The 27,599-nt window shown below is 38.4% G+C and overlaps 3 protein-coding genes across 5 annotated transcripts; all 3 read left to right on the plus strand.

Annotated features, from left to right (window-relative positions):
- Nucleotides 1–197: 197 nt before the first annotated feature.
- Nucleotides 198–7,405, plus strand: rer1 (retention in endoplasmic reticulum sorting receptor 1). 3 transcript variants are annotated; one of them, XM_037103065.1, is made up of 8 exons: nucleotides 198–335; nucleotides 2,131–2,212; nucleotides 2,980–3,084; nucleotides 3,505–3,601; nucleotides 4,233–4,311; nucleotides 4,965–5,100; nucleotides 5,445–5,499; nucleotides 6,883–7,405. In XM_037103065.1, the coding sequence occupies exons 2-8, from the start codon at nucleotides 2,132–2,134 to the stop codon at nucleotides 6,891–6,893; spliced, it is 564 nt and encodes a 187-aa protein (XP_036958960.1). In that variant the 5' UTR covers nucleotides 198–335; nucleotide 2,131; the 3' UTR covers nucleotides 6,894–7,405. The 3 variants fall into 3 exon arrangements, with proteins under 3 accessions (XP_036958960.1, XP_036958958.1, XP_036958959.1); XM_037103063.1 differs by having other exon boundaries at nucleotides 5,445–7,405; XM_037103064.1 differs by lacking the exon at nucleotides 198–335 and adding an exon at nucleotides 388–409 and having other exon boundaries at nucleotides 5,445–7,405.
- A 499-nt stretch (nucleotides 7,406–7,904) lies between these two features.
- Nucleotides 7,905–11,586, plus strand: LOC119023564 (taste receptor type 1 member 1-like). The gene is made up of 6 exons (XM_037105614.1): nucleotides 7,905–8,086; nucleotides 8,309–8,615; nucleotides 8,741–9,466; nucleotides 9,680–9,883; nucleotides 10,194–10,314; nucleotides 10,661–11,586. The coding sequence occupies exons 1-6, from the start codon at nucleotides 7,905–7,907 to the stop codon at nucleotides 11,584–11,586; spliced, it is 2,466 nt and encodes an 821-aa protein (XP_036961509.1).
- A 6,464-nt stretch (nucleotides 11,587–18,050) lies between these two features.
- LOC119022315 (taste receptor type 1 member 1-like) lies at nucleotides 18,051–22,318 on the plus strand. Its single transcript, XM_037103045.1, has 6 exons — nucleotides 18,051–18,232; nucleotides 18,546–18,843; nucleotides 18,946–19,671; nucleotides 20,507–20,713; nucleotides 21,052–21,172; nucleotides 21,390–22,318. Exons 1-6 carry the CDS (start codon nucleotides 18,051–18,053, stop codon nucleotides 22,316–22,318), a joined length of 2,463 nt encoding a protein of 820 aa, XP_036958940.1.
- Nucleotides 22,319–27,599: the final 5,281 nt, after the last annotated feature.

Below are 27,599 nucleotides of genomic sequence, written 5' to 3' on the forward strand. Positions count from 1 at the left end.
TTTATTTGAATGAACATTTAAGTTGATTGTCAGTGGAGAAGCCATACATCTAGGCAGCGTTTAATGAACTGTGCATCGATATTAAGATGTTATTCATTCTATTTGCATTCAGTTAATCGAATACGGGAGCAGACGTGCTTGTGTTCATCCTTGGCATCGCAGTCTTCAACCTTCAATCCTATCGAGGCTCGGCAGTTCATTGTTTCGTTTTCGGGGTTCGACTGTCTTGCCTGCCGTATGTTCGAATCCTCACGGAAGTACTGACGTGTTCACACGAGAGGTAGCTAGTTTAGCTAGCTAGGTAGAGCCGGGTAGTGACACAGCGGCCGTATCAGGTAAGAAAGGACTGTCATTGATTATTTTCACTGTTTTTGCAGACACAAAGGAGAGACGCAGACAGGTATTAAAAGTAAGAAGCAAATTTCAAATTGATTGTGTCATTCAATGAGTTACGGGTTTGGTTACTCGAGAATACTTTCATTTCTTGCTGTGCTAACGTTAGCCGGCTAGCTATGGAGCCGTTGACAACGTAGTACTATCTCCGGAAGTGAGTTGTCAAGTTACCGATGTCCTTGCTGGTATTTGTAGTTTACTTTTTCCACAACCCCACTTATCTCAATGGACAGACAGTGAGTAACGAACTACATTTTCTTTTACCAGGCTTTAATGCGCGCTTCGCTAGAGTTTTGGGAAATGTAGTTAGGGACAGTCATTTATGGGCCGCTCGGGCTAAGCTGAAAAGCTTTACTAAAACTACATAACCCATACCGTCGGTGATTTGGATCAAAGGGCAATGTACGTCCTGGTTGCCAGTTAGCTACTTTGAGAGCTAATTTCTAAGCTAACGCGTATAACTTCCAAATCATATACCTAACTAACGAAACGTCAGTAACTGCCATTACAAAATGTGTTCCGATCGTAGCCACATTATGGTATTCCCAGAGAGCCTCTATAAAAAGAGGACCTAACCTGTATTAACGTTAACTTCCCTCCTGACTGCCTAAGCCTGCAAATGTTAGCTAGTAATGCAGCTAAAGTTAGCCACAGCCAAAAACAGTTGTACAGGGTTTTGCCTTTTAAAGCTAATGGTACTCAATACGAATAATTAAAACGCCGTGTAATTGCAACATCAACACAGCACAAGTTGGTCATCAAATATCTGAAAGTTGACCTGAAAATACAACGGTAAAGATGGGCAACAAGCTAACATTACTCTAAAAAAGAGGAAAAAAAATCATGATCCAGTCGCTTCAAAGCCAATGGATCTCTGCAAAGTCCTCATTACAAGTAGGAGCAATATGTCGCCATTTGTTAGATCTACGAAAAATCGTTACTTGGCATGGTAATTTAGACAGAGCGACAACTACATTGTGTTCATTAATGTCAGGCCATAACACCCCCATGTCCGTAATCTAACTTCATGCCCCCCGGTGGTCAGATGACATGTATTTTAGGACAGCTGCCCATCTGAGTTCAAATCAAAAGTTGGTTAAATACACTAGACAGGGACTGCTACCAGATTACGCTATTTAGCTACATGCCCATGACTGTTTTACCTTTTCTTGAATAAAGTTGGCCACCCAACTAGTATTTCTTTTTAGCTAGTATTTCTTTTTAGTAGTATACTTGGTGCATACAGACAGCAATTTCCAATTCCTCTACTGCTGTTTCATATTTTCTTAGGAACATTTTGAGCACATTGTATGTGTATTATTAACACTTTCTTTAAAGTGAACATGTTGTCAACTGCGTGTCATTAATGACCCATTACTGCTATAAACACATGCATATTTACAGGGGCTCTTTTGACTATCTTTTAAAAAGGCCTTACAGGAGGTGGATTATTTTTAGAAATCTTAGGGTGTAGTATATTTCTGGAGTATATCCAAAAAATACAACATCTTAATGTTGATAATCCTGTTTGAGTCTCATTGGTGAAGCACATCTTTGGGGCAACATATGACTCCAGAAATTAGACATGTTTCAGATGTTTTAGTTTAGAGATGGTGTCTGTATATGTTTCTGTGTTATGAGAATGTTGTTCAAGTCTGTTTTAATCAGAATGGCCAAGTATCCTATATTAAAGCAGCACTAATTCAAATGTGTTTTTTTTTTTGTCTTTACTGATAGAATGTCAGAAGGGGACAGTGTTGGAGAGTCAATCCATGGCAAACCATCGGTAGTCGGTGCCTTTTTCACACGGATTGGACAGGTAACATGGCATAACCCTCAGACCACATCATTATCACTCATCATCATTAAGGACATGTTTGGTGCCTAACCACTGTGTTGTATACTCATGGCAAGTAAGCAAATGTAAAATGGACATCAATTAAACTGGCAGTGATTTAAAGTCACTTTGGTAGACTGCATGAGTTATGCAAGTGCCATTTTATTTTCACAATAACCTCTGTACTGAAATGTTACAAGATCAGCGCTGCTGTACCTGGTGTCACAGTGCTCATCTCAAGTAGTAGTAATGCATACACTATAATGAAAGTCTTTTATCACATATGGGTGATGGTTCCTAGTACCTTAAGTGTAACCAAAGAAAACAGGTGAATTACAGTGTTATTTTGGACTTTCATACATCATTTGCATAGACTACACATTAGCAGCACAGTGCTTTTCTAAAGCACTATCTCATATATATCATATTTATCTCATTTGTACTTAAAATGATCACGTCAGTAGCAGCATTCCTCAAGCCTTGTACTTAGCAGTGGTATCAGTGCTGAAGAAGTGTTATCAGGACATCCTGACTGTAAGTGGGAAGATGGCCTTCAATTTGTCCCATTGTCTCAGGCAGAGAGAGAAATGGGTTCAAGTGTTTAAGGATACTTAAATTAAAACAAATTCCTTCACAGTAATTACAGTTATGATGAGCATTGGATGCTTAGGTAATGTCCATTATCATTTTATCTCCACAAAGTGAAAGTAACACTTTTTCAGAGACTTCCTTTTATTTTTCTGTAACAGATCTATCAGTCATGGCTAGACAAGTCAACGCCGTTCTATGCAGTGCGGTGGGCAGCCACTCTACTACTCACTGCTGTCTACATGATCAGAGTGTACATACTACAGGTAAGGTTTTCATTTATTTATTCATTCATTCACTCATTTACATTTTTTTTATTTGCTCAGGGAAAATGCCAATAGTTGTAACAAAAGAGATTAATTACAAAATGATTCACGTTTTTCAAGACTGTCAGACTGAGAGGTGTTCATTCACCTATACATATAATTATTCGTGATTTTGTTTAACTGGAATGCAGTATATTTAAGATTCATTGTTTTTGCTGATTTTCAGCAAAGGTGAAAGATTGGCTTAGAGGACGCTCAAAGAGGACAGTGACTGTACTTTTTTTTTTGCAACTCATCTGTATAATGTGTGATATTAGTTTTTCCACTCGCCACTTCTTGCTCATGTAAAGATAATTTTTTACTCACAAATGCGGACTTTTATCCTGTTAATTTTGTTATGTTCCTTATGCTGCTTTTCAGGGTTGGTATATAGTAACATATGCTTTGGGAATCTACCATCTCAACCTGTTCATTGCTTTTCTATCGCCAAAAGTGGACCCTTCACTGCTTGACGAAGGCAAGTTGACTCAAATCAGATCTTTTTTTTTCATGTTGTCTACCCAGTTACATTTTGGATTTTGACTTGTTGCTGTTTTATTCAGCACCAATTCGATCAAAGGTCAAAGTGTAGATCAGATCAGATAATCTAATAATGCTTTCCCATACACTACAGGACCAAGCACAGAATACTATTCTGCATTTACTGTATACATTTGAGGATACAGTTCAAATTCATTTTTCTGAAGTGTTTATTTGGAATTGTGTAACTTGACATGGAAATGAATGGATTTAAACAGACAAAGAAAATAACAGCACATCCATGAAGTCAAACTGATAGCATCCAAGGAAATACAATGTCATAGTGCCACACTGTTGACTAAGTAAAATGCTAACACATTACAGCAGCAACTGCTTAGTTCAGTAAGCTTTCTTTTTCAAAATAGATTGTTAGAAAAGATTGTGAAAACAAATAATTGTGACGTGTGACTGTTAATGCACCAAGTACTGTAGTCTGGTCTTTTCAAGAAAATAGTTTTGACTGTGATTATGTTTTTTTTTTTTTATCTCTTGGCTTGCACATTTGTTGGTCTTGCTGCTGAGTTGGGACTGAAAAATACTTTAAATTAAAATTAAAATCTGTAATGCAGATGAGGGCCCATCCCTTCCTACCAAGCAGAACGAGGAGTTCCGCCCTTTCATCAGGAGGTTGCCTGAATTCAAATTCTGGTGAGTCCAGCTTTTGGCCAGGGCATCTATCTCTGTCATCTATAGAGTGACTGCAAGTTAGATTCTTCAGATTGACCTGTGACCTGTGTGGCCAAATTTAAGTCATGTAGAGATGATTTGTAAAAGGAGGTAGTATTTTAGCACAAGATAAAGATACTGGCTTGAATTTGAATCTTAATTTCATTACTTTTGACCCTATACAATCTTACGTCCTCATCTCAACTTAATTTCTAGTCAGTCCGTACCATCCATATATCATACATATAGTGTTACTTCCCCCGAAAGATGTAAGCAAATTCATCTTTCACCCTGGCTGTTGACATTGTGCAGTAGTTTTGACCTTGTTCAGTACATTACATCAAGTCAAGTAAGTCTAATCTGTATATTTGCTTTCCTGCATCTTCCATTATGGATTTATTTGATACAATGAGCTCATGAATCCCTGCTTTGCATTGCTCTTCCCACACTGAAAAAAGGTCACTCCCCACTAGCTGTGACGGATACATTTCATGAAAAAGAAATATACATACACAAGATACAGATAATGCCTTAATCAGTAAATGACCCAATGTCACAAATGTGGTGTGGTGTGTGACTTGTTTCAGTCTGTGGCCACAAAGTCTTAACTGAAGTTATCTCCCTCTTCTATGCAGGCATTCAGCAACAAAAGGCATCGTCATCGCCATGATTTGCACATTTTTCGATGCCTTCAATGTGCCAGTGTTCTGGCCTATACTTGTAATGTACTTCATCATGCTCTTCTGCATCACCATGAAGAGGCAGATCAAGGTAAAGTATACATTGACCCACATCAACACCAGACTAAAGACAACACAAAAATTAAAGTAGAAATAACTGATAAAGCTTTTAGCAAAAAATAAGATATTAACACTCAAAGGTCATATGTTTTGAAGGGCTGCATTATATGGAATAGATCTTGCTGCTGTTCACTGTTTTATGCAGTTATTTTGTTTAATTTTGAATATGTGAATACCTTATGCAAAGTGCTAAATCATTCCCGTTTTATTTATGTCTCTGATTAAGCTGACAGTCATTGTTCTTCTCTTGGGATATGTTACCCAGGAAATATCTGTTGATAATCTTACTCTTTTTCTTCCCCCTCCCTTTTTTAGCACATGGTCAAGTACAGATACCTACCCTTCACACATGGGAAGAGGACATACAAAGGCAAGGACGACACAGGGAAAACATTTGCTAGTTAAAAACTCCCACCTACCCTTCCCCTCCTTCTCAATTGAAATGTATCCGTCACAGCTAGTGGGGAGTGACCAGGGTTGGTTTTTTTTTTGTACACGGGACAGTAACCTGAAAACATACGTTAAAATGCAAGTTTTGATCCATGGTTCGCAGTGTTGAGGTAATGAGCAGCACGGATCAAATTAGTTTGGGAATATTGCCTTTGTCCATCAAGGGGTTGGATTTTTCTTTCTTTCTTTTTTTGGAGGACCACGATCCTCACCTTAGGATTGGTCGGAATTTTTTCAATAGTAGCTGAGACAGTGCTGCCTATTGCCTTTTTTACCCCTTTAGGTAAGTATAAAGTCTTTGGGAAGGAACCATGCTGAAAAAAATTGCAGTGAAATTTGTGATATTTGAATTTTTTTTTTTTTCCCTCATCCCAAGTGAAACAAATCTGCCAACTTTTACCTATTTGTAACAAGTTATACATTGGAAGTTAGTAGTATAAGTAGCAAAATGACATGATTAGATATGTGAGAGGAAAACTGGAGGAAATGCTACATTCTTGAAGTTGAAGGCCTAGGAGTATCTCAGCCAATTGTCCTCTATACTAAATGCAGACAAAGCAGAGAAATTAGTCACATTTTATTTGAATATGCATTCATGACTGGTGAAAAAAAAATAGTAACAGTCACAATTCATCTCCTGATACGACAACACTCAGCTCCTAGCTTTTTGATTTATGTTCATTTTAAACTGGCAACTGAATCTCTTTGTATTATGTGATTCTCAATAGCATAGCTAGGGGAGCAAACCAGTATGGATGATTATTGGTGACCTCATCATTGGAATCTTGAGCCACCCACCACATAATTGAATGCATAATTCAAAGCGAGTGTCACAAACCCAACTCATTTAGTCTCCTGTAGCCTGTAGTCTAAATCAGCTCTTTCTACTTTGGCGCCTTTGTATGGTTTACTGTAACAGATGGGATACAGTGTCATTGATCACCCCTATAAACCACATTTCTTAAAGGGGCAATTAGCTTGAATAGCAAGTGATTCAATTCGCTTTACCTCAGATTTTTACACTATTTTGACAAGAATTATCAAAATATATTGTGCATACACAGTGCACAACCAATATTCAAGGCCAATTCATAACAAGGTGTAATCTGAGATAACTGTCAAGAAATTACATGTTTGCCCCAGCAACTCTTTGAAACATTTGCCCATCTTTGTTTCAAAGCCTGGGGTCTTTACGATTTGTGTAGATTAGCTGTTGTAGTCCTTTATAATCTGTGTTTACTTTGAAAAGAGTTATGGTAAATATAGTCATTCCAAGCAAACTTTTGTTCTCTTTCTTTTTCAGAGGAAACATAAGAAAACAGAGATTGAGAGCTTTTATTATAACAAATGGATGAAGTGGGTGGCGATCACACTTTCTTTTCTATAAACCCTGTTGATTTTTTTTTTCTCCATTTTTATCAGAATGCTGGGGATTATCTGTCATTACTTAACACTGATCATCACTGTAGTAAGGGATCAAAACATTTTCCTGTAAAAAGTTTGTGTTTCAAAGGATTGTATGGAGGATTTGTGTGTATATATATATATTTTAAAATATGAATTTCTTTGAGATTATTTTTATTTTATTTTTTTTTCTTCCAACCACCATACTGTTTCCAAGTGTTTAAATCCATTCAATTGAAATTGATGAAAGCAGAACTGGTTAATTGGGTTCTAGATTTGATGAATTTAATATGTTTCTCATGGATTGCATGTCATTGTTTTCTTGTGCTACAGATATAAACAAAAACTTGATTTTAATAACTTAAGTGTAATTTTTTCACTCCAAATGCTATTAAAGAGACTGTGTCCCTTCAAACAGTGCATATGTGTCTCTGCTTCATATTTTGTGTGTACTTATGGAGGGAGGAGAGTTGAAGGACAAACAACAAAATATTTTTTATCTCATGCCAAGGTTTCACTACACTTGTTTTCCTGAAGCTGGCTCCCTTTCAAAAAACATATCTAGATTGATGATCAGAAATATGAAATAACAAACACTCTCTGCATTGACATAACAGGGACTCTCCTGCAGCAGTTAGTTAATTTCCAGGATTATCATGAAGGATTGTTTATGAAGGATTGCTTACTCATGATTGTTAAACCCTTATGTGTACTCACAACAGAGACTTCACCTGAAGTTTAGATTACTTTTGCATGTTGATTTGTTTATGGCTGTCTTGCCAATTATACTCATCTATGCACGACATCTAGTTCATAAGCAAATACATGGAAATGGGGCATAGTCATCACCAGTTCTTAACTGTTCAAGGCAGTGGAAAATTCCATGAGTTCATATCAGACGGGTAAACTGTAAGGACAACAATGAAGCACTGCCTGGTGTTTCTGTGTCTCCTGGGACCTTTTCTACATGCTTTGGCTCAATGCACTGTCCCAGCCTCACAGTTTAAGCTGGAGGGAGATTTTTTGATAGGTGGACTTTTTGGAATTCATCATGTCGATGGCCCTGGTCGTCAACACAGACCGGAATTCACTGACTGCTCCCAGTAAGTTTTACAACATCTCTGAGCAGACACTTTCTGAAACTAATGAAGTGCATGAGTTGTGCATCAGATTTTTTTTTTACATTTGAATATTTGCTCCATTTGGAAAAGGTATAAGACATTAAGTTGGCATCATTGATCTCAGTCCTTATTCAGTGTCTCTAAAGCCTTCACTGACGCAATAATGAAACTAATTCTCTCTCATTGTCCTTTCTCTGTCCACAGTAAACCTTTCATACTGTCAAGTTATCAGAGGTTTCATGTGATGAGATTCTCTGTAGAGGAAATCAATAACTCTACCAGCCTACTGCCAAATGTATCTCTTGGCTATGAAATATTTGACCATTGCTCAGATACACAGAGTTTTCCAGGCATTTTAAACCTCATCTCAGTCAATGGCGTGATCCAACCTTGGCGTGAACCAAACAAGAAACTCTCCCAAGTTTCCAAAGCCATAGCAGTGGTCGGCACTTACATAAGCACTGAAACACGGACTGTAGCCCCTCTTTTAATGAGGAATTTCATTCCTATGGTAAATTTACCAATTACTGTTTTAACAATTTCCTGTCAGATATATTGAGTGATTTCATACCAAGCTTTATTTGAGAATTTATGAATTAAGAAGTAATGAAAATGTCTCCCTTACTCTTTTGACAGATCAGTTACGGAGCTTCTAGTTCAAAATTTTCAATAAAGCAGAATTTCCCATCTTTCCTGCGAACAGTGCATCCCCTTAAAGACATTATTGAAGTGACTGTCAAGATTCTGCAGTACTTCAATTGGAGCTGGGTATCTTTCCTCTACAGCGATGATGAGTATGGCAATGATAGTCAGGATGTGTTCATAAAGAGGATTAAGGACACTGACATCTGCCTGGCATACACCAAAAGCCTCAGTCATGATACAGATTACTCCCAAATATACAATCAAATAGAGGCACAGAACATAAGTGTTATTATAGTTTTTGTTTCTGAATGGACTGCTCGGGCTCTCATTAATTCAGCAATACAACTGAAAATCACAGACAAGGTTTTTATAGCAAGCGATGGATGGTCCTCAAACAAGGAGCTCCCCAGGACGAATGGAATCCAAAATATTGGAACTATACTCGGGATATCTCAGCCAATAGTGAAATTGCCTGGTTTTAGTGATTATGTCTATGCCTCCAAAAGCCAGAATCATTCTGCAAATTCACAGCAACAGATGTTTTGCAATCAGGTTTGCAACTGCAGTAACGTGAACCCAACAGATGTCATTCTTGCCGACCCATCTTTCTCTTTTCCTGTCTATGCTGCTGTATATGCCATCGCTCATGCCTTACACAATGTCTTGCAATGTGGATCCAACGGATGCAATGGGAATATTACAGTGTATCCACATATGGTGGGTATACAAATAATTTGAGAACTTATTTAATTTATTCTCACTGTTTCTCTGACAGTTTCTTTTCCATGGCATTTGATGTGTCCAATCACAACACATCATATACATTTGCACAAATTGATGGCTTCAGCGTGATGCTTTGAATAAACAAGCATTTCAAAGAGTTTTGTAAGACAGAGATCAATCTCATTGTACTCTGTGTACCCTCATCAGGTTCTAGCAGAGCTGAAGAAGTCAAACTTTACACTTCTAAACCAGAGTATTGAGTTTGACAAGAATGGTGACCCCAAGTACGGATTCTATGCTATACTTTTCTGGAAACAAAATGGTGAAACAGAGGAAGTCGGCTCCTATCGTTTTAACCCATCCACTTTGCTCATCGACAACAGCAGAATTCATTGGCACACCAAGGACAAAGTGAGTTTTTTAATTTCCTGCCTAGAGTTTATGTAGTATATGTTGATATGAAAATACTTTGTTTTGGTTTTCCCTCTTCTGCAGGGATGTGTGTGTGCAGATGAAGTGTTTGTTTATTAATGGCACTGACAGGGAACAAAACCCAGCATAATTAAACATGGCATGATTTGATGATTTCTGGAAATAAAACGTTTGTTGATTATATTTTACAGACCCTGCTTTGAATGTTTAATAAGCTGTACAGAAATGATTACTGCTACTTCTCTATCATTTGTACATAACCCTTATGATGTAATCTTGTCTTGGACAGGTGCCTACATCACTGTGTAACTGGGAATGTGATGTAGGTCACAAAAAGGCGTATAAGGGAATCCACAAATGCTGCTTTAATTGTGAAAAATGCCCCAAAGGAACTTATGTCAACAGCACAGGTAAATTATTATACATGAGAGGAAGAGGGCTATGGCCAAAAGAGTGTAACAGTCGTTTCATGTTGACTCGTCACAGCTACACAGATCGAATCACTGTGGCATCAGGCTAACAGCATCAGTCACTTCAAGGGACACAACTGGCAGTTGATTTGCATTGCTTAGAAATGCAAAATCAGCAACTCTGTTTTTTCTGGTGTCATGAACTGTAACATTTAAATTTACTTAGTTAAATAAGATGGATCCAACCTATACAGCCCCTTAAACTGAGCTCTCTTTACCAACAGAGGATTATTTCAAGAGTTGACCTTAACTTTATTGACAAGCTGCCCTTTTTTGTGTAAAACAGAGGATCCCTACACATGTTTCAATTGTACGGAGACAGAGTGGTCTGCAGAAGGAAGCACATCATGCAATCTGCGGGAGGTGGAGTACATCCGATTCACAGACAGTGGAGCTATAGTGATCATGGTGTTGGCCTGGGTCTTGGTGGGTCTCACAGCAGCCATGTCTGTTCTCTTTGCCATCAACTACAACACACCTATTGTCAGATCTGCTGGGGGACCAATGTGCTTCTTAATTCTAGGCTGCCTCAGTCTGTGTAGTATTAGTGTTTTCTTTCAATTTGATAAGCCAACAACTTCCTTTTGTATCTTAAGTTTCCTGCCGTTTCTTTTGTTCTACACTGTTTGTCTGGCATGTTTTGTTGTACGCTCATTTCAAATTGTTTGCATTTTCAAAGTAGCCACCATGTTCCACAACCTCAACACTTGGTGGGCGAAATATCATATACAATGGCTGGTCATCACTGTGGCATTTGGTACTCAGGCGCTCTTACTTCTTCCCAGCTATATTCATGACCCACCCAATCCCTGGAATGAAACTTCATATCCAGAGAAAATAATACTTCGTTGTGATCATAAGTATAAAATGTTCTCTGGTTCTTTTGTGTTACTTGTTTTTTTGTGCTCTCTTTGCTTCATTTTCTCCTACATGGGAAAAGATCTCCCAAAAAATTACAATGAGGCCAAAGCAATAACCTTCTGCCTGCTCCTGCTGATCCTCACCTGGATCATCTTTGCTACTGTACATGTACTTTATCGTGGTAAGTACAACCAAACTCTTAACGCTCTGGCAGTACTCTCCAGTCTCTACTCCTTTCTGTTGTTTTATTTCCTCCCAAAATGTTACATCATCATTTTTCAGTCATACAAAAACACACATCAGTACTTCAGTGGTCTCATTCATAATTACACCAAAACAATTAGCCAGTAGTGGGCTTCCAGTAAATATGTTATTGTATAAAGAATCATTGATGTACTTCTGTGTATTATCTGATCATTCAATTATTCAATTTAATCTGGCAATCGAAAAATGAAAAAAACAATTTAAAACAATATTTTGTTTTTCTGTTTTTCTGTATGCACCAAACATTGAAAACTGGTGTGTGTTTTCCTATTTTCAACCCAACACAAAAGATATAATAAACAAGAAAACCAAAACGAAATAATGAATCTAAATTCCATTTTCCATTACTGTTATACCATTCCCCACGGTACATTTCTGCTGTGTGGCCAGGCTTTGCTCATGCTCAGTGTATAGTCTGATATCTCTGGTCGCTAATTATGTTTTCAATAAATCATTGGTGGAAAAAACATCTGGTCGCTAAATACACTGCGACCAAGCCAGCTGTGGTTCCCGTTTGCTTGGTCAAATCAGCCGCACCTGTTTTCCAGTGTGCAAATCTACCAACATTTACAGTAATCATACTGAACCCAGAAAACAATGGTATTAGGTGGAAGGTGTCAATAATACACTTTATGTGAACACATCTGACATAATACCTTTGTTCACTGTTCTAACTTCCACTACGGCCATTACGTATCTTTACAAGAGGTAAAAGCTCCAAACAATCCCAGAACTAAAGGAAATATCTTAAAGAATAATCCAACATAAAACAATTTCTCAAAAAAATATATTTATTGTGTTGTCAACAAAAATCTGACAACTATGCCACAAAGCTGTATGTATTCTAACTCTCTATCTATAAAACAGTTTGTCCTGTCCTGTCTTCTCCCTCTCCTTTCCTCTCTGTCTGTGACTATCACTATCTGTAGCTTTAAACTCAGCTTAACAGCACTCAATTAGGCTTCTGAACAATGCAGGATAAATGTTTTTGTAATGCTTTTTGTAAATGGGATGTGTGTTGTTGTAACTTATGTAACTATGTCTGTGTGGTATACAAACCTCTTACCCGGCAAAGCAGGTGTGAGTAGCGCAGTCCATCCACCCGCTGCTGCAGCTGCTATGTCCGCCCGTTGAAAAGAGTGTGGGGTGGACTCAACCATTTCTAGGAGTTGGGGGGGACTAAATCTTTAAAGATGTAAATAGCACATTATTGCGCGATTATAATGAGCACTGCTTACATTGTGCTTTCAATAAATGCAACTGTATTGTTCAAAGATTATTAATTGTGTCTAAAATTATTCTAGGGGGGAAAGCTTTACTGGAGGGGGGTACATGTCCCCCCTGTCCCCCCGGGGATTTCCTCCTATGCTGTTGTATGTGGTTGTCTACAGCCACGCCAGCAGCTCTGGGATGCCGCAACCAACTCATAGGTACAACATTTCCTAGAGCTAAAAATTTATAGTTATTGAGACACTTCCTTTAAACTTCAACTGTGATTGTCTAAGTCATGCTATGCGGGTGGTGTTGAGGTCTGAACAAGGGAGTCTTGAGTCTTTTGGGGTCCCTCGCAGTCGATAAAGGCGATACTGTGACGTCCTTGACAGTGCCTGAGAGGTCCATGAGAGGGCAGTCTTTCCCTCGGGATAAAAAGGAGTCCTGTTTTATGAAGGTTGAGCCTGAGGTGGTGCGCAGTGGTCCAAGCGGAGATGTCCGCCAGACATTCCGAGATGCACATTGCAGTGTGGGAGTCGGAGGATGGGGGGAAAGCAAAGAACTGAGCCTTGAGAGACGCCAGTTTCCAGAAAGCAGGGTTTGGACAAGGAGCCATTCCTTATGACCTTAAAGGTGCGATGTGTCAGGTATGATGTGAACCAGGTTAGAGCAGAGTCAGCAATGCCAAGTTCAGCCTGAGTGGAGAGGAGGATTTGGTGGTTGATCGTGTCAAAAACGCAGAAGATTGGTCGAGGAGAATACGGACAGATGAGCTGGACAAAGCTCTGGTGGCAAGAGGGGACTCATTCACTGTGAGCAGGGCCATCTCAGTGGAGTGAGCAGTCCTGAAGCCTGAGTGATTGGGGTCAAGGAGGTTGTTTTGTGAAAGACAGAAGGACAGCAGGTTGTAGACAGTGCATTTCAGGGTTTTAGAGAGGAATGAAAGAAGAGATATAATAACTGAATAATGGAAACCTTTGACCTGTTGGTTGCACTACAAGAAAAGTCAGTGGACCACAAAAGTGAATATGATTCATCCTATGGGCACCATGAATATTTGAACCACCTGCTTGCATGTATCTATGCACTCTCCTCTTGTCAATCTTATTTGCTGTGCCAGTTGCATGGATCAAAATATGGGATATCTGGGAGATGGGAGTCTGTTGGTCAATCTTTCCTAGTCCAGTTGGTCTACAAATTCATCTGGTTTGAAATACATCAACAACTATCTGATTCATTGTCATTGAAATTGGCACAGATGTCCATGGTCCTATGAGGTTGAATCCTGCTGACAGTAACTGGAACTTTAATAATGGAAACATGTTTGAAAATGGATCCCTGATTTTTAACCAGCCAACCTGAGCTAGTATTACTGTTGCTAATGCTAGCTAGCTAATGTTAGATGGTACAGCATGCTGGGTGCACATCGCAGATGTCTGTCATTTTAAAGTTTTTCCCCAAACTGGCAGGACTATTTAGGCTGATGCTGAGTTTTCATGTTTGACCTCTGTAGTCTCATTTAGCCATCCTTTTATAGACACTTTAGTGCTTTAGAATTAAACTGTGGGACATTTAATGATGTATTTTATGTTGTAGAACAAAACGTGCAGATATCATAAGCCTGTGTTGACCACAGATCTTATTTCAGACATTTAACTGAAAATAACCCATTCACCCAAAGACTTTGACGTGCAAAAATGGTAACTGATTTCGGGGTTTTTACAACAGGACTCATTACACCACTCTATCAGGCTAATAATCAAGGCCATTCCAAATATGCTGTATGTATTTTTTTTTTATAAATGTTCCATCCTGCAAAATACAAATTCATGACCTCCCCACCATCCTCAGTTATACTTTTTGTTTAGTTCTAATCAATAAAGTATTTTTGATTCGGATTCTTATATGGTAAACGTAACACCATTTTTTAACATTCTAATTGATTAAGTTACAGTTGTATAAATCTGACATATTTCATCATCTACTCTCTGCCAAAAGAAAAAAAGTCTCTTTACTCAGTTATTTCAAAATCTACCAGTTTACAAATGTACTTACATATGATAAAGAACTGTTGCAATGAGATGTATCTTTGTACTTGCGTGACTAAATCAGATAGGAAGTAGTTGACATATAATATATTTAACATGTACATCACTTATGAAACTGTAAGAGTCTTTCAATAAAAACATTGAACTGAATGTGTCTGTTTTCTTTTCTGTTCAGCTATTTTTAAAGGCATCTATAGCATTTTTTACTGTCACCACCACTTCACTGTGACACTGTCTGCAGGCTACACTACACACCATAAACTTGTGTATTGAGATTGATTTTGTATTCAGATCAAAATGTTGAGTTTTCTGCACACATTATTGTTCGAATTTGAATTAAACAGTATCCTGCAACACACTGTAGAAACAGTTTGTTTGCCCTACTGGATATTCCAGTTTGCCTGTATGACTGTATGAAGGACACATAAAGTTTACATTTTAAAAATATATGATGTGATTATTTGAGCAAAATTCTTCCTGTGATTTTCTGCAAGTTTATTGTTGCACTGTTTTTGATTTTTTGGATTGCATCTAAAATCATAAAAGAGCATATACAATTATATCTGCCATCATACCAATTTCTCCACTTACGTACTTATACACCCACTCAATAATGGTATAGTATGTAGTGCAGGGCATGTATATATTTTTTTGACCAAGTCTGCTGATTTTGCATATTAATTACATACAGAGCCACACAAGATCTTATTCTAGTAACACTTAATCATATGTCTGTAGTCTGCATGGATGTCAACTGTCTCTTATACAACTGGTTACAGATTGAATACATGAGAGATACAGTTATTACATTACCAAATTTAACTTTTCTCAGTTATTATTGATACACATGATGTTGTTTTTGGGGCCTTTGTATGGCTTTATTGACAGGATCAGCTTCAGTGATGACAGGAAACAGGATTAGATAGAAGGGGGTGACATGCAGCAAAGGGCCCCAGGCTGGGACTCAAACCCGGGGCTGCTGCAGGGAGGACAAGGCCTCCGTACGCCCGCTCTACCAACTGAGTTAATGGGCACTTGCTGCACATGTTGACACCAGATCCTGTATAGCTCCACACTGCACAAAGTACATTTAATGCTTAACTAATGTGCCTGTGTTTTTTTTGGAAGAGTTATGTCTCAGTATCTTGAGTTTTAATTCCTCGTGACCACTTTAGCACATAAAACGTATTATTAGTAGGAGAAAAGAAGCAGATATTGAATATATTATTACTCATTAGCATCAATTAGGTCTCATTAAAAAGTACATGATGTGATCTTTTTGGCATTGATGGCCAATGTCTTCCAGTAATACAGGGGTAACACATGGTGTGTAACCTATTGTTACCTTTTTTATGAGAGCACTACACCAAGAAAGTCAAAACAGCACTGACCACTCTAGTGGTTAGAACGTGCTCTTGTGGAAGTGAAATGCTCACATTTTCACAGCAGTGACTGGTTTGAAGAACTTTAACTGTGAAAGCTAACACCAGCACTTTAAGACACAGTGGTGTTTATGCAAACTCTGTCTGTTTGTGTGCTAAAGCAGGAACAGAGGAAACAGGTTTTGCATTGGCCAACATACCTAGGTTTGTCATTTGCCTACTATCTTTACAATCAATAGTTTTTAGTTCCCCTTTCCATGTTGTTCATGTCTGCACCATATATATATATTTTATTTATTCATTTATTTTTAACTGAAAATATAATATTATGAGTCATATTGAAAGTTAGTGTAAGTTGCAATGTAACACAATTACACAAATCTAAAGGAAATGCCATGGTTTACACATGAACATGCATTCATGACAGGTTAAAAACATTTTCATCATCTTGAAACGGCAACTGAGTCTGTGTGTACTACCGGATTCTCAGTAGCATAGCCAGGGGAGCAAGATCAATATTGTTGATGATCAGTGAGTTCATTTGAAGCTTGAGCCACCCGCCACATCACCTAATGCATAATGCAAAGCACCACAAGTGTCACAAACCCAATCCATTTAGTCACCTAACACCGGATACTGTGTCATTGACCACATTTTGTCAAAAATAATTTAAGGGACATTGCTCTTGAATAGCAATTTGCTTATCCTCAATGTGTTACACTATTTTGTGGATAATTAGTGATAACTGGCATATATATACATTTTATTTTTTTTATAGCATACTTGTATTTTGATACAGACACCATTAACTTCTTTCCCACATAGTTTACTTTGGGATATATAATATTGCGTAATTTGCTGGTGTGGTTTATATTCCACACATTGTTTGTATGAGCAATCACAAAATTCCACTTTGGTTGACTCTTCTTGACAGCCACTAGATGTAGTGTGGTTAGAAAGCAGCCACCATTTTCCTTTTGTGATATTTTACTTTGATGTTCCTAACTAACTGTCATGGCTCTAGATTCATGTCTTTGTGTTGTGTCTTGCTGTGTCTTATGTTTTGAACTTCCATGGCCTCTTGTGTCTCTTTTCCAACAGTGTCTCCTGTGTATTCCCTGTTGCAGTTTGTCTCCTTCTGTCTGTCAGTGTCTTCTCCTCTGTGCATCCCCCCCCTCATTACCTCACCTGGCCTCCTCCCTCCTCTCCCACCTCACCTGTTCCTCGTCTTTAGTGTCTGTGTACTTAGACTCTTTCCCTCTTGTCTCCGTCCGTTCATTGCTTCTGTTCCTGCTTCTGTCTGGTGTTCATGTTCAAGTGATGTCCTTCCAGAGTTCCCAGTGTTTCCTTATTTGTGTCCAGTCTCTCAGTGGTATGTGCTTTTTTTGGACTTTGATTCTTGCATTCTGCATTTTTGATTTGAACTTTGCCTTTTTGTTTGCACTTTGTTTAGCTGTATTGGTTGCTACTTGGCTTTTGTCACTTTTTGTCTAGTTTTTGGTCTAGCTCCCTTTTTGTTTTTGTACTTCAGCTTTGGTTGAAAATAAATTTCGCCTTTTGTTCCCCTGAATCCTGCCTCTTGTCCTGTGAGTACCTGCATTTGGGTCTGCCAGCTATCTCTTTACCTTTCCCCCTTAAACCCCATCGTGACACTAATAAAGGCTTTTCAAGCATATGCTCAAAGCATATGCTTTGTCTATTCATCATGGGGAGCATGCAGCAGCAGTTTAAATGATTTTTGCATGCTGATTTGTGTATCCTTTTTAGTCCACGTATAGCAATCTGCATCTATACCCTCCCAATTTCATGGAAATGATAGAGCCCCAGCCTTCACCAGTCTCATGACATTTAAAAGGCTAAGACAATTCCATTAGAGCAAACTTCTGATTGGGGGGGGGGACAAACAACAATGAAACACTTTTTTGCCTCTCTGTGTCTCCTGGGATCTTTTCTACATGCCTTGGCTCAATGCACTGCCCCAGCCTCTGAGTTTCAGCTGGAAGGAGATTATTTGATTGGTGGACTTTTTGACATTCATCATGTCGATAACCCTGATTATCATGACAGACCAAAAATGACTGACTGCTCCAGGTGAGTATTGAAATAAATCTGGGTGGATATCTTCTGAAAGTAATGTGTAAGTAAAGAGTGCCTGATATAACGGATGTTACATTCAAGAATTTTGCCTCAAACTGCTTCTCAATGGATATAGCCAATAGTGCAATTCCCCCCCAAATCAAGTAAATTAAGAGCTATGTTATCAAAGTTGAAGGACATTACAACTGCATTTCTAATCTCAGTTCTTCTACAATGAACAGGAAATATCCATGTTTGTACAGCCTTGAGAAACACTTTAACAACACACCTTCCTACACTCTCTCTCTCCCTGGCCCTCTGTCCACAGTAAACCCTTCATTCTGTCAAGTTATCGAAGGTTTCAGTTGATGAGATTCTCTGTAGAGGAAATCAATAACTCTTCCTGCCTACTGCCAAATGTATCTCTTGGCTACGAAATATTTGACCACTGCTCAGATACACAGAACTTCCCAGGAATTTTGAAACTCATCTCATTCAATGGCGTGATCCAACCAAGGGGTGAATCACACAAGGATCTGTCTAAAGTAATGGCAGTGGTCGGCACTTATACGAGCACTAACACACTGACTGTGGCTCCACTGCTTATGATGAATCTCATTCCTATGGTAAATTTGCCAGTTGCTGTTTGTTTTTTTTATTATTATTCTTGATATTAGGCTTGACATTTTTTGAAACTTCACTGTAATGTCTCTATTTCTTTCTAACAGGTCAGTTATGGAGCTGCTAGTTCTGTCTTTTCAATAAAACAGAATTTCCCCTCTTTCCTGCGAACAGTGCATCCCAATAAAGACGTCATTGAAGTGATTGTTAGGATTCTACAGCACTTCAAGTGGCGCTGGGTTGCATTCCTTAACATCAATGATGATTATGGCAATGACGGACGGGAATTGTTCAGAAAGATGATTAAGGATACTGAGATTTGCCTGGCGTACACCAAAGGACTCAATCATGAGACAAATTATCCACTAATATTCAAACAGATAGAGGCACAGGGGATACGCATAATTATAGTTTTTGCTGCTGAATGGACTGCTGAAGCTCTCATTGAGTCAGCAATACAACTAAATATCACAGACAAGGTGTGGATAGCCGGAGATGCATGGTCCCTAAACAAGAGGCTCCCCAAGACGAAAGGAATCCAAAATATTGGAACTGTACTCGGAGTGTCTCAGCCAGTTGTGAAAATACCTGGTTTCAATGATTTTCTCTATGCTTCCAAAAGCCAGAATCGCTGTGAAAATTCAGAACAACAGATGTTTTGTAATCAGGTTTGCAACTGCAGTAACCTGACAGCAAATGATGTCATTGGTGCAGACCCATCTTTTAATTTTCCTGTTTATTCAGCTGTATATGCCATCGCTCATGCCTTACACAATGTCTTGCGATGTGGATCAGGCAGATGTGATGGCAATATCACAGTGTTTCCATACATGGTAAGTATACAAATTACTATTAAAAAAAATCATTTAATTCTTTGTTTCTTCAAGGAGCCCCAGACATGACATGGTCAAAAAAAAATATTAAATTGTGGCCACAATATAGCTATAACGTCGACGTGTGGCCACGAAATAAGTATGATGTCCTCAAATCTCAAACATGCGTACACTTTAAGATTTGAAAATAATACTGCATACTACACACACATACGAACACATACTACATATTAGTAGAATCATCATGCCAGAAGGAGCGATGCATTACCTCACATGATCTCATGGGGAAACCAATGTAAACAAATGGAGACTGTTGTGTGTGTTAACTTGCTGTGGTAATGTTAATGTGCTGTAGTGAGAGAAAACAAAAGCAGACGAGGCAATGCAGTCAACATTGGTTGTCTATTTTGGATTTAACTGTTGTTGTTATTGTGAAGTAATTTGGTCTATACTGGCCCAGATTTTTAATGCCCTACCATGTAGAATGCTTTGCGTCACTCACCAGCATACTGATATCAGTATTACTTGGCCTGCCAGCTTGAACCTTTGCCTGATCACCTAGACTTTATATTCCCCCTCCTTGTTACACAGGTCTGCCAGATTTTTGACCCTCCCCTGTTTGAATCTAATTAAACTGAACTTCCTTGCATCTGAATGTTCATGCGTTGGGCTTTTGTGTTCAGATCTGTTTCAAGTATTTATAGTAAGTCTTGGTCAAGCCTTGTGAGACAATGTCACCAAATCTCTTTGACGCTGAACAGTGATATATAATCAGTGCCTCATAAATTCATTGTGAACACATGTAAGTAATCTGAACTTTGTGTACCCTCATTAGGTTCTAGCCGAGCTGAAAAAGTCAAACTTTACACTTCTAAATCGGAGTATTGAGTTTGATGAAAATGGTGACCCCAAGCATGGATCCTATTCTATACTCTTCTGGAACTATAGTGGTGATGCAGAGGTGGTCGGTTTTTATAAATTTCGCCCAGCGTTACAGTTCTTCATCAACAACAGCAAAATTCAGTGGTACACAAAGGACAAAGTGAGTGGTTTAATCTTATCAACACTTTATACAGTACATTTCAATTTGAAAATACTGTTTTGTTTTTCCATTTCTGCAGGGATGTGTGTATGGACAAGTGCACAAGTGCACAAAGACATGTATGTTGAATAATAGCTGTGACAGGGAACAAAACCCAACATCAGCAACAAACATAAACTAGTGGTGGTCGTTCATTCTGTCACTTGGACTTTGGATATAATACTTAATGTTGTTTACATTTAACAATTACTGTTCAAAATGTGAATTACTGCTACCATCCCATACAGTATAATAATGCATCTACATTTACTTTTCTGCGAAATAATTGTTTTGTACAGGTGCCTACTTCAGTGTGCTCCCAGGAATGTCCTATAGGACATGCAAAAAAGTATGATGGAATCCATGAGTGCTGCTTCAAGTGTGAAATCTGTCCAAATGGAACTTATGTCAACAGCTCAGGTAAATTATTATATATGAAGATGGAAGAAAATGAGTAAAGGCAGTGCTGTCAGTCTTTACTCGATGGGAGATAATCTTTCTTGTTAGCATATTTATGGCCAAGAGGGTTTCGTTTTATGTTGACTGGACAAATCTTAATGCTTGAAGTAGAAGCTCATCTTAGGAGAACATACACAGTAACTTTATTGACTAATTGTGTGTTTCTGTTGTAAAACAGAGGATCCCTACAAATGCTTCAAATGTAAGGAGACAGAGTGGTCTGCAGAAGGAAGCACATCATGCAGTCTGCGGGTGGTGGAGTACATCCCATTCACAGACAGTGGAGCTATAGTGATCATGGTGTTGGCCTGGGTCTTGGTGGGTCTCACAGCAGCCATGTCTGTTCTCTTTGCCATCAACTACAACACACCTATTGTCAGATCTGCTGGGGGACCAATGTGCTTCTTAATTTTAGGCTGCCTCAGTCTGTGTAGTATCAGTGTCTTCTTTTACTTTGATAAGCCAACAGCTTCCTTTTGTGTCTTAAGGTTCTTGCCATTTCTTTTGTTCTACACTGTTTGTCTGGCATGTTTTGTTGTGCGTTCTTTTCAAATTGTTTGCATTTTCAAAATAGCTGCCAAGTTCCCCAAGCTCCACATTTGGTGGAGGAAATATCATGGACAGTGGCTGGTCATCACTGTGGCATTTGGCACTCAGGCGCTCTTGCTTCTTATCGGCTATTCTTGTGCCCCACCCAAGCCCTACAATGAAACTGTTTGGTACCCAGACAAAATAATACTTAGTTGTGACATTACTCTCAAAGCCACCTCTAGTCCTGTGGTTTTACTTTTGTCCTTGTGCTGCTTTTGCTTCATTTTCTCCTACATGGGAAAAGATCTCCCAAAAAATTATAATGAGGCCAAAGCAATAACCTTCTGCCTGCTCCTGCTGATCCTCACCTGGATCATCTTTGCCACTGTACATGTACTTTACCGTGGAAAGTACATTGAAACTTTTAACGCTTTGGCAGTACTCTCCAGTCTCTACTCCTTTCTGTTGTGGTATTTCTTCCCAAAATGTTACATCATCATTTTTCAATCATACAAAAACACCCAGCAGTACTTCCAAGGTATCATTCAGGATTATACCAAAACAATTAGCCAGTAGCAGCTTCTCCCAAATAGGTTACCGTAAACAGAATAACTGACGCACTTTGGGCACCATACTCATGAAGTGTCCATAAAAGTAGAAAGGCCCCTCAGGTAAAAACCTGTCAATATTAGAGAGGAGTCATAAGAGTTTCTTAAGCAGAGGACAAAACGGTGGAAAGACAAAGATGAAGAAGAAACATTCTCTGATCACTGAATTAGATTGAGTTAATGAAATGGAATGGTTTAGATCTTCTCAGTAATGATGCCAGAAATGACAGTCCCCATTTCCTTTTCTTTCAGGCTGCATTTTAGACACAATCCAATGTTGCAGCGATAACGCAGGTCCTCCCATTTATTTGAATGAGGGAAGCGATTAGGCAGCAGAGTGAACTGCAGGGGGTTCTGGAAAAAAATGCAGCCGGATGTCATTGCCTTACTTATCACTTAGAGTATACTAGAGTAATATGCCCATTATCACTTAGAGTACATTTTTCCTTTTTCGATCTATCAGTTACAGCGCATTAAAAAATGTGTCAAACAATGGCGTCAACCACACCTCCTGAATAAGATCAAGGTTTCTGGCTTCAGAGTTGCTCTTAGAAGTTTCCTCTGAGGCTAGACTCCTGGCTAGAAAGATTCAGGCTGACTTAGGACCTGTTTGAGAGTATTTTCCGAATGCTTGTGAATATGGCTCAGGTCTCTTTCAATAAAATAATTATTGTATTTTGAAAATAATATGGATAATTACAGTGGATGGTCATAAAATGTACACATTTAAAAATTTTGTTAATGTTAGAGATGTTTTTAACTGGATATTTGGTTGTTTAACAGAACATACATATAACATCGATGTTTTTGTATTTATATTAAAATCAAGCTGTAACAGATTTTTGTACAGGTTACGGGTTCAGCTTCTGTAGAGTTTTTTGTGCACAATTTGGTTAAATATAAATTAGGAATTAATCAGGATTAACTCATAACTGATACAGACTCCCTTTTTGATAACATAATGTGATAATATCTTAGTTGTGTAAGATAATGTCAAGTGTGTGATTATTTTTGCGCTGTTTTAAATATTGATTTTCATATCATTTTATTAAAGAGCATGCTTTACAGCTTTGAAATTGATTTCTCCAGTAAGATTCAGCCCTCTACTACTACTGATCCACCTCATTTCACTTCATTTTAAACTCAGCTACAAACCTGTTAAATTTCATGACAGCATCTTGCATGGTTGTGACACTGTGTTGCTGACAAAAGTCAGGCCACATAGAGATGGACAGTCAAACATATAAACACTTAAAAAATACGTCAAAAATACTCAGAACTATCCTCTCTTTTGTTGTAAGGAGGACTTGAACTGTAAAAATAAAAAGCAAGAAATAAATGGCTCAATAAACAATTGAAGTTTCAGACATAACCCCCCCACATACACACAGACTTTGCATGTCCCTCCAGTGCTGTCGTGGGTTTCCTCCAGGTTCTGTGGTATCCTCCCACATTCAAAATACATGCAGTTCCATTAAGACCCTAAATTGTCAACTAATCTGGTCTTAATCTGCCATTCAATAAATGCTGATTAAATGAAATTAATGTTTGTGTATCTTTTTTGTCACCATTCCCTATCAAGCGTTGAATCAGTGTCAGTAAGATCACTTTCACTAGAAAATTTTTTAGGGTAAAATAATAAGTTGATCTCCAGCAAGTCAGTAACACTTTACAAGAAGCTAGACAAACATTTGAGTAGTTACTAAGGAGTGACTAAGGGATGAATCAGGAATGGTTCGAAAGTAAATTAGTCATTATTGAGTAATTCTTGAACAGTTGTGATTGTGGGAAGACAATACACTTGATAAAGATGAGTTACTAGAGAACATACTGGGAGAAACTACATTAATGAATAATGAGGTAATGAGTAGTTACTAAATATATTTGAATCAACATACTGATCACTTTCTTCACGAGTTGTTCCTGATTAACGAACAACCATCCGCTGATTGCCACAAACTAGTGATGACTCATGAAATACTAATTACTTGATTATTTTTTTAATGCTTTTGTGTACCTTTGAGTGGCTTCAAGCACAGTGAAACATCACACTGCGAGGTTACCCACTAGACCCATTAAATACTAATTATTTAATCAATAGTTACTGTGTTATGTACCTTCAAGCATAGTGAGACGTCATACTGAGTAGTTACCCAATAGACTAATTAACTGCTGTTTGTGTACCTTACAGATACATGTATTGCAGTTCCCTATTTGAGTTTAACCAATCACAATTGAAAGACAGCTTTACACAAAGCTGACACCACATTCTGTATAGCTCCAAACTCTTGGCTGTTGGTAAAAATTTCCCATCCCTTCCACCTGAGCATGACAAGGAGTTCTGCCTTTTCATTGGGAGGTTGCTGGATCCAAACCTTTCGTGAGTGCATCTCAGTTTTCTGCATCTATTGCTGTCATCCACAGAGTCATTGCAAATGATGTCCTTTCAAGGGTTAGGGTTAGGGTTAGGGTTAGACCTCTGTGGCCAAAGTCTAAGTCATGCAGAGCTCATTTGTAAGAGGATGTAGCATTTTAGCATAAACCAAAGATACCTGGTTGAATTAATTGATTAATTTGTGTGTATTTGCTTGTGACCTCATGCGGTCTTCTAACCTTATCTGTACCTCACCCCTATCATCCATAGAAACCCCTGTAGCAAAAGTTTCTGAAACTTTCCCTCTTTCTTTAAGACCTTATGTGGTTTGAGTATAAAAAAAAAGAAACACACCATCTCTGGTGTACAAAAGCAGACAGAATGGAAACGAGCAGTGGGCATTTGCCTAGTGAATGAAAATATATATTATTTGGTTGTTCTTCCTTTTTCATATGTGCACCAAGTAGTTACATGATTGGAGAGAAGAGTTGAGGATGCTGTTGACATGCATTTCCTCAGTGTTACAAATGTACAGTTTTAACTGAAGTGACTTTTGTTGACAGGCATTCAGCATCATCATTTAGCTTTAACCTGACAGTGTTCTGGCTTAAACTGTGATTGAAAGGTTCAATCTGGAATACAGTGAGAAAAAAGATCAAGGTAAACTTGACACTTGGATATACTGTCATCGCAGTGTTACGCAAACATTACAGTTAAAGGTACCCTGTGGAGTTTTGTACTACTACTAGCACTGTGGAGTAATGTTTTTAAAAACACATGTGGGCGATTATTTCTGCTAGCTAGCAGAAATGTATATTTCATACAATCCTGCTGGGTGGTTCACACTATACTACTAGTTGACAGCTGGTGGTGATAGTACACAAATAACCTGAGCAATGTGCCCTCAAAAAATGTGAAAAAGAAGACTGCTAGCAAGCAAAAATGGATGTTAACAATGCAAAGTTTAAAATATTGAAAAAAAATGGCTTTGCAATTTTTTTACAAGGAAAGAAATTTAGGATGCACTAAATATGTTTTTGTGAGAAACAGAATGTGAACATAACATTTGTTTATTTGAATAAAACTCAACTGGGCTGCCGGAATCAAAAACAGCTCTTTGGATTACTAATTATTCAGCAGTTAGAAGTGAAGAAATCTAACAAAGCTATATCCAAAACATCATCAACACAATTTAGGAGCGACTTACATAGCCCACCACTTATTACACAGCTAGACATCCTGAAACACTTACTTGCTGGACTGATTCAAAAAATAATAATTTAAATAAATAAAAAAAAAACTGTAAATATATCCACAACATTGCAACGTTTATTCTCAAAACTCTGCAATTGTGTTGTTGAGATCAAACATGAAGCTTGAAGATGGGTGTCATCCAAGCAATCGCACCAGAAGAAAGGGGGGAAAGAAATAGGGAAAGGGAGTATTGTGCATGAGGTTGTGTATGGTTTGGATTTTAACGATTTGGATTTGAATTCTGCTTATCAATTCTGGTTCTTATCGATTACGATTCTTTGAGCGTCAGGGTCAAAACAGGTCACGTGGTTATTTGACTGTTGCAACTGGCAGCAATACCAGCAACAGTGTTGCAGCTTGTAAAAACAGAATAAGGAGAACTCAAGGCTCAGAGCGTCAACATGTTCATGGTGTCATGGTTGGTGCCATCCCAACACAAGATGGTCTGTAGTTCTGGTCTGCAAATTAAGTAGTTAAGTCTTTCCCTGTCCATGCTCCCTGGAGAGGTCGCTAATTAATGCCCCCCATTTTAACATGATATCAGCTTTGTTAATTTAACAACTAACTTTCATTAACTAACTTTTAAACATTCAGTTCAGGCAGTTTTCTGCAGGTAATCACCAAATATAGGCAAGAGACAAAACTCGCCCTGTAAACTTCTTTGAAAACATTTGGGAGTACTGCTTACCTGAGGGATTAGCATGGATAACCAGGTTAACTCATGGTAGTTGACTACTGTTTGACTCTGTAAACATTCTTCAGATAGTGGGTGCAGTTAAGATGCTTTTTGCATACTGATTTGAGTATTCTCCTCCAACCATTTACAAGCATGCATGTATGATAATACATAACACTGGAAGTTTGCCGTTACTGGCATGACATTGCTTATTAAAGGCAGAGCCTAATCCAATAAGGGTTCAAATTTGATTGGTAAATGGTAACTACAGCAATGAAAAAATGTCTTGCTTCTCTGTGTCTCCTGGGATGTCTTCTACATGCCTTGGCTCAGTGCACCTCGGAGTTCCACCTGGAAGGAGATTATTTAATAGGTGGACTTTTTGATATTCATCATGTCAGAGACAGTGTTTATCTTTACAGACCAGAAGCCGTCGACTGCTCCAGGTGAGTAAGGAGTAAATCTCTTGAGATGAAACTAATGGCACGTTTAGTGTATCAGATTAGACCCTTTTAAAAAACACTGAAGAGCTTCACCTCAAATGTTGGGTCAACAGCTGCTGCTTAGCAGCATATTGAACCCTAAACCAATCCAGGTAATTGCAACATTATCAAAGTTTCTGAAATGTAATCCATCTCTCCTGCTGTGTTTTCTCTGTTCACAGTCAACTCTTCATTCTTTCAAGTTACCGGCGATTTCAATTGATGAGATTCTCTGTAGAGGAAATCAATAACTCTACCTACCTACTGCCAAATGTATCTCTTGGCTATGACATATTTGACCACTGCTCTGATACACAGATTTTCCCTGCAATTTTGAAAATGGCCTCATTCAGTGCTATGATTCAATCTCGGGGTGAACCACACAAGAACCTGTCCAATGTGTCCAAAGTAACAGCAGTTGTCGGCCCTTTTTCAAGCACTAACACCCTGACTATAGCCCCAC

The sequence above is a fragment of the Acanthopagrus latus genome, chromosome 7 (genome assembly GCF_904848185.1).
Source record: "Acanthopagrus latus isolate v.2019 chromosome 7, fAcaLat1.1, whole genome shotgun sequence".
NCBI classification, from domain to species: Eukaryota; Metazoa; Chordata; class Actinopteri; order Spariformes; family Sparidae; genus Acanthopagrus; species Acanthopagrus latus.

Bases quoted from the DNA above. Each gene is read 5' to 3' on its own strand.
- rer1 (XM_037103063.1), top strand. From the start codon at position 2,132: ATGTCAGAAGGGGACAGTGTTGGAGAGTCAATCCATGGCAAACCATCG. The intron at 3,085-3,504 runs GTAAGGTTTTCA...GCTGCTTTTCAG, and splicing joins TCAGAGTGTACATACTACAG to GGTTGGTATATAGTAACATA. The intron at 3,602-4,232 runs GCAAGTTGACTC...TCTGTAATGCAG, and splicing joins CCCTTCACTGCTTGACGAAG to ATGAGGGCCCATCCCTTCCT.
- LOC119023564 (XM_037105614.1), top strand. From the start codon at position 7,905: ATGAAGCACTGCCTGGTGTTTCTGTGTCTCCTGGGACCTTTTCTACAT. The intron at 8,616-8,740 runs GTAAATTTACCA...CTCTTTTGACAG, and splicing joins TGAGGAATTTCATTCCTATG to ATCAGTTACGGAGCTTCTAG. The intron at 10,315-10,660 runs GTAAATTATTAT...TGTGTAAAACAG, and splicing joins AACTTATGTCAACAGCACAG to AGGATCCCTACACATGTTTC.
- LOC119022315 (XM_037103045.1), top strand. From the start codon at position 18,051: ATGAAACACTTTTTTGCCTCTCTGTGTCTCCTGGGATCTTTTCTACAT. The intron at 19,672-20,506 runs GTAAGTATACAA...TACCCTCATTAG, and splicing joins TCACAGTGTTTCCATACATG to GTTCTAGCCGAGCTGAAAAA. The intron at 20,714-21,051 runs GTGAGTGGTTTA...TGTTTTGTACAG, and splicing joins AGTGGTACACAAAGGACAAA to GTGCCTACTTCAGTGTGCTC.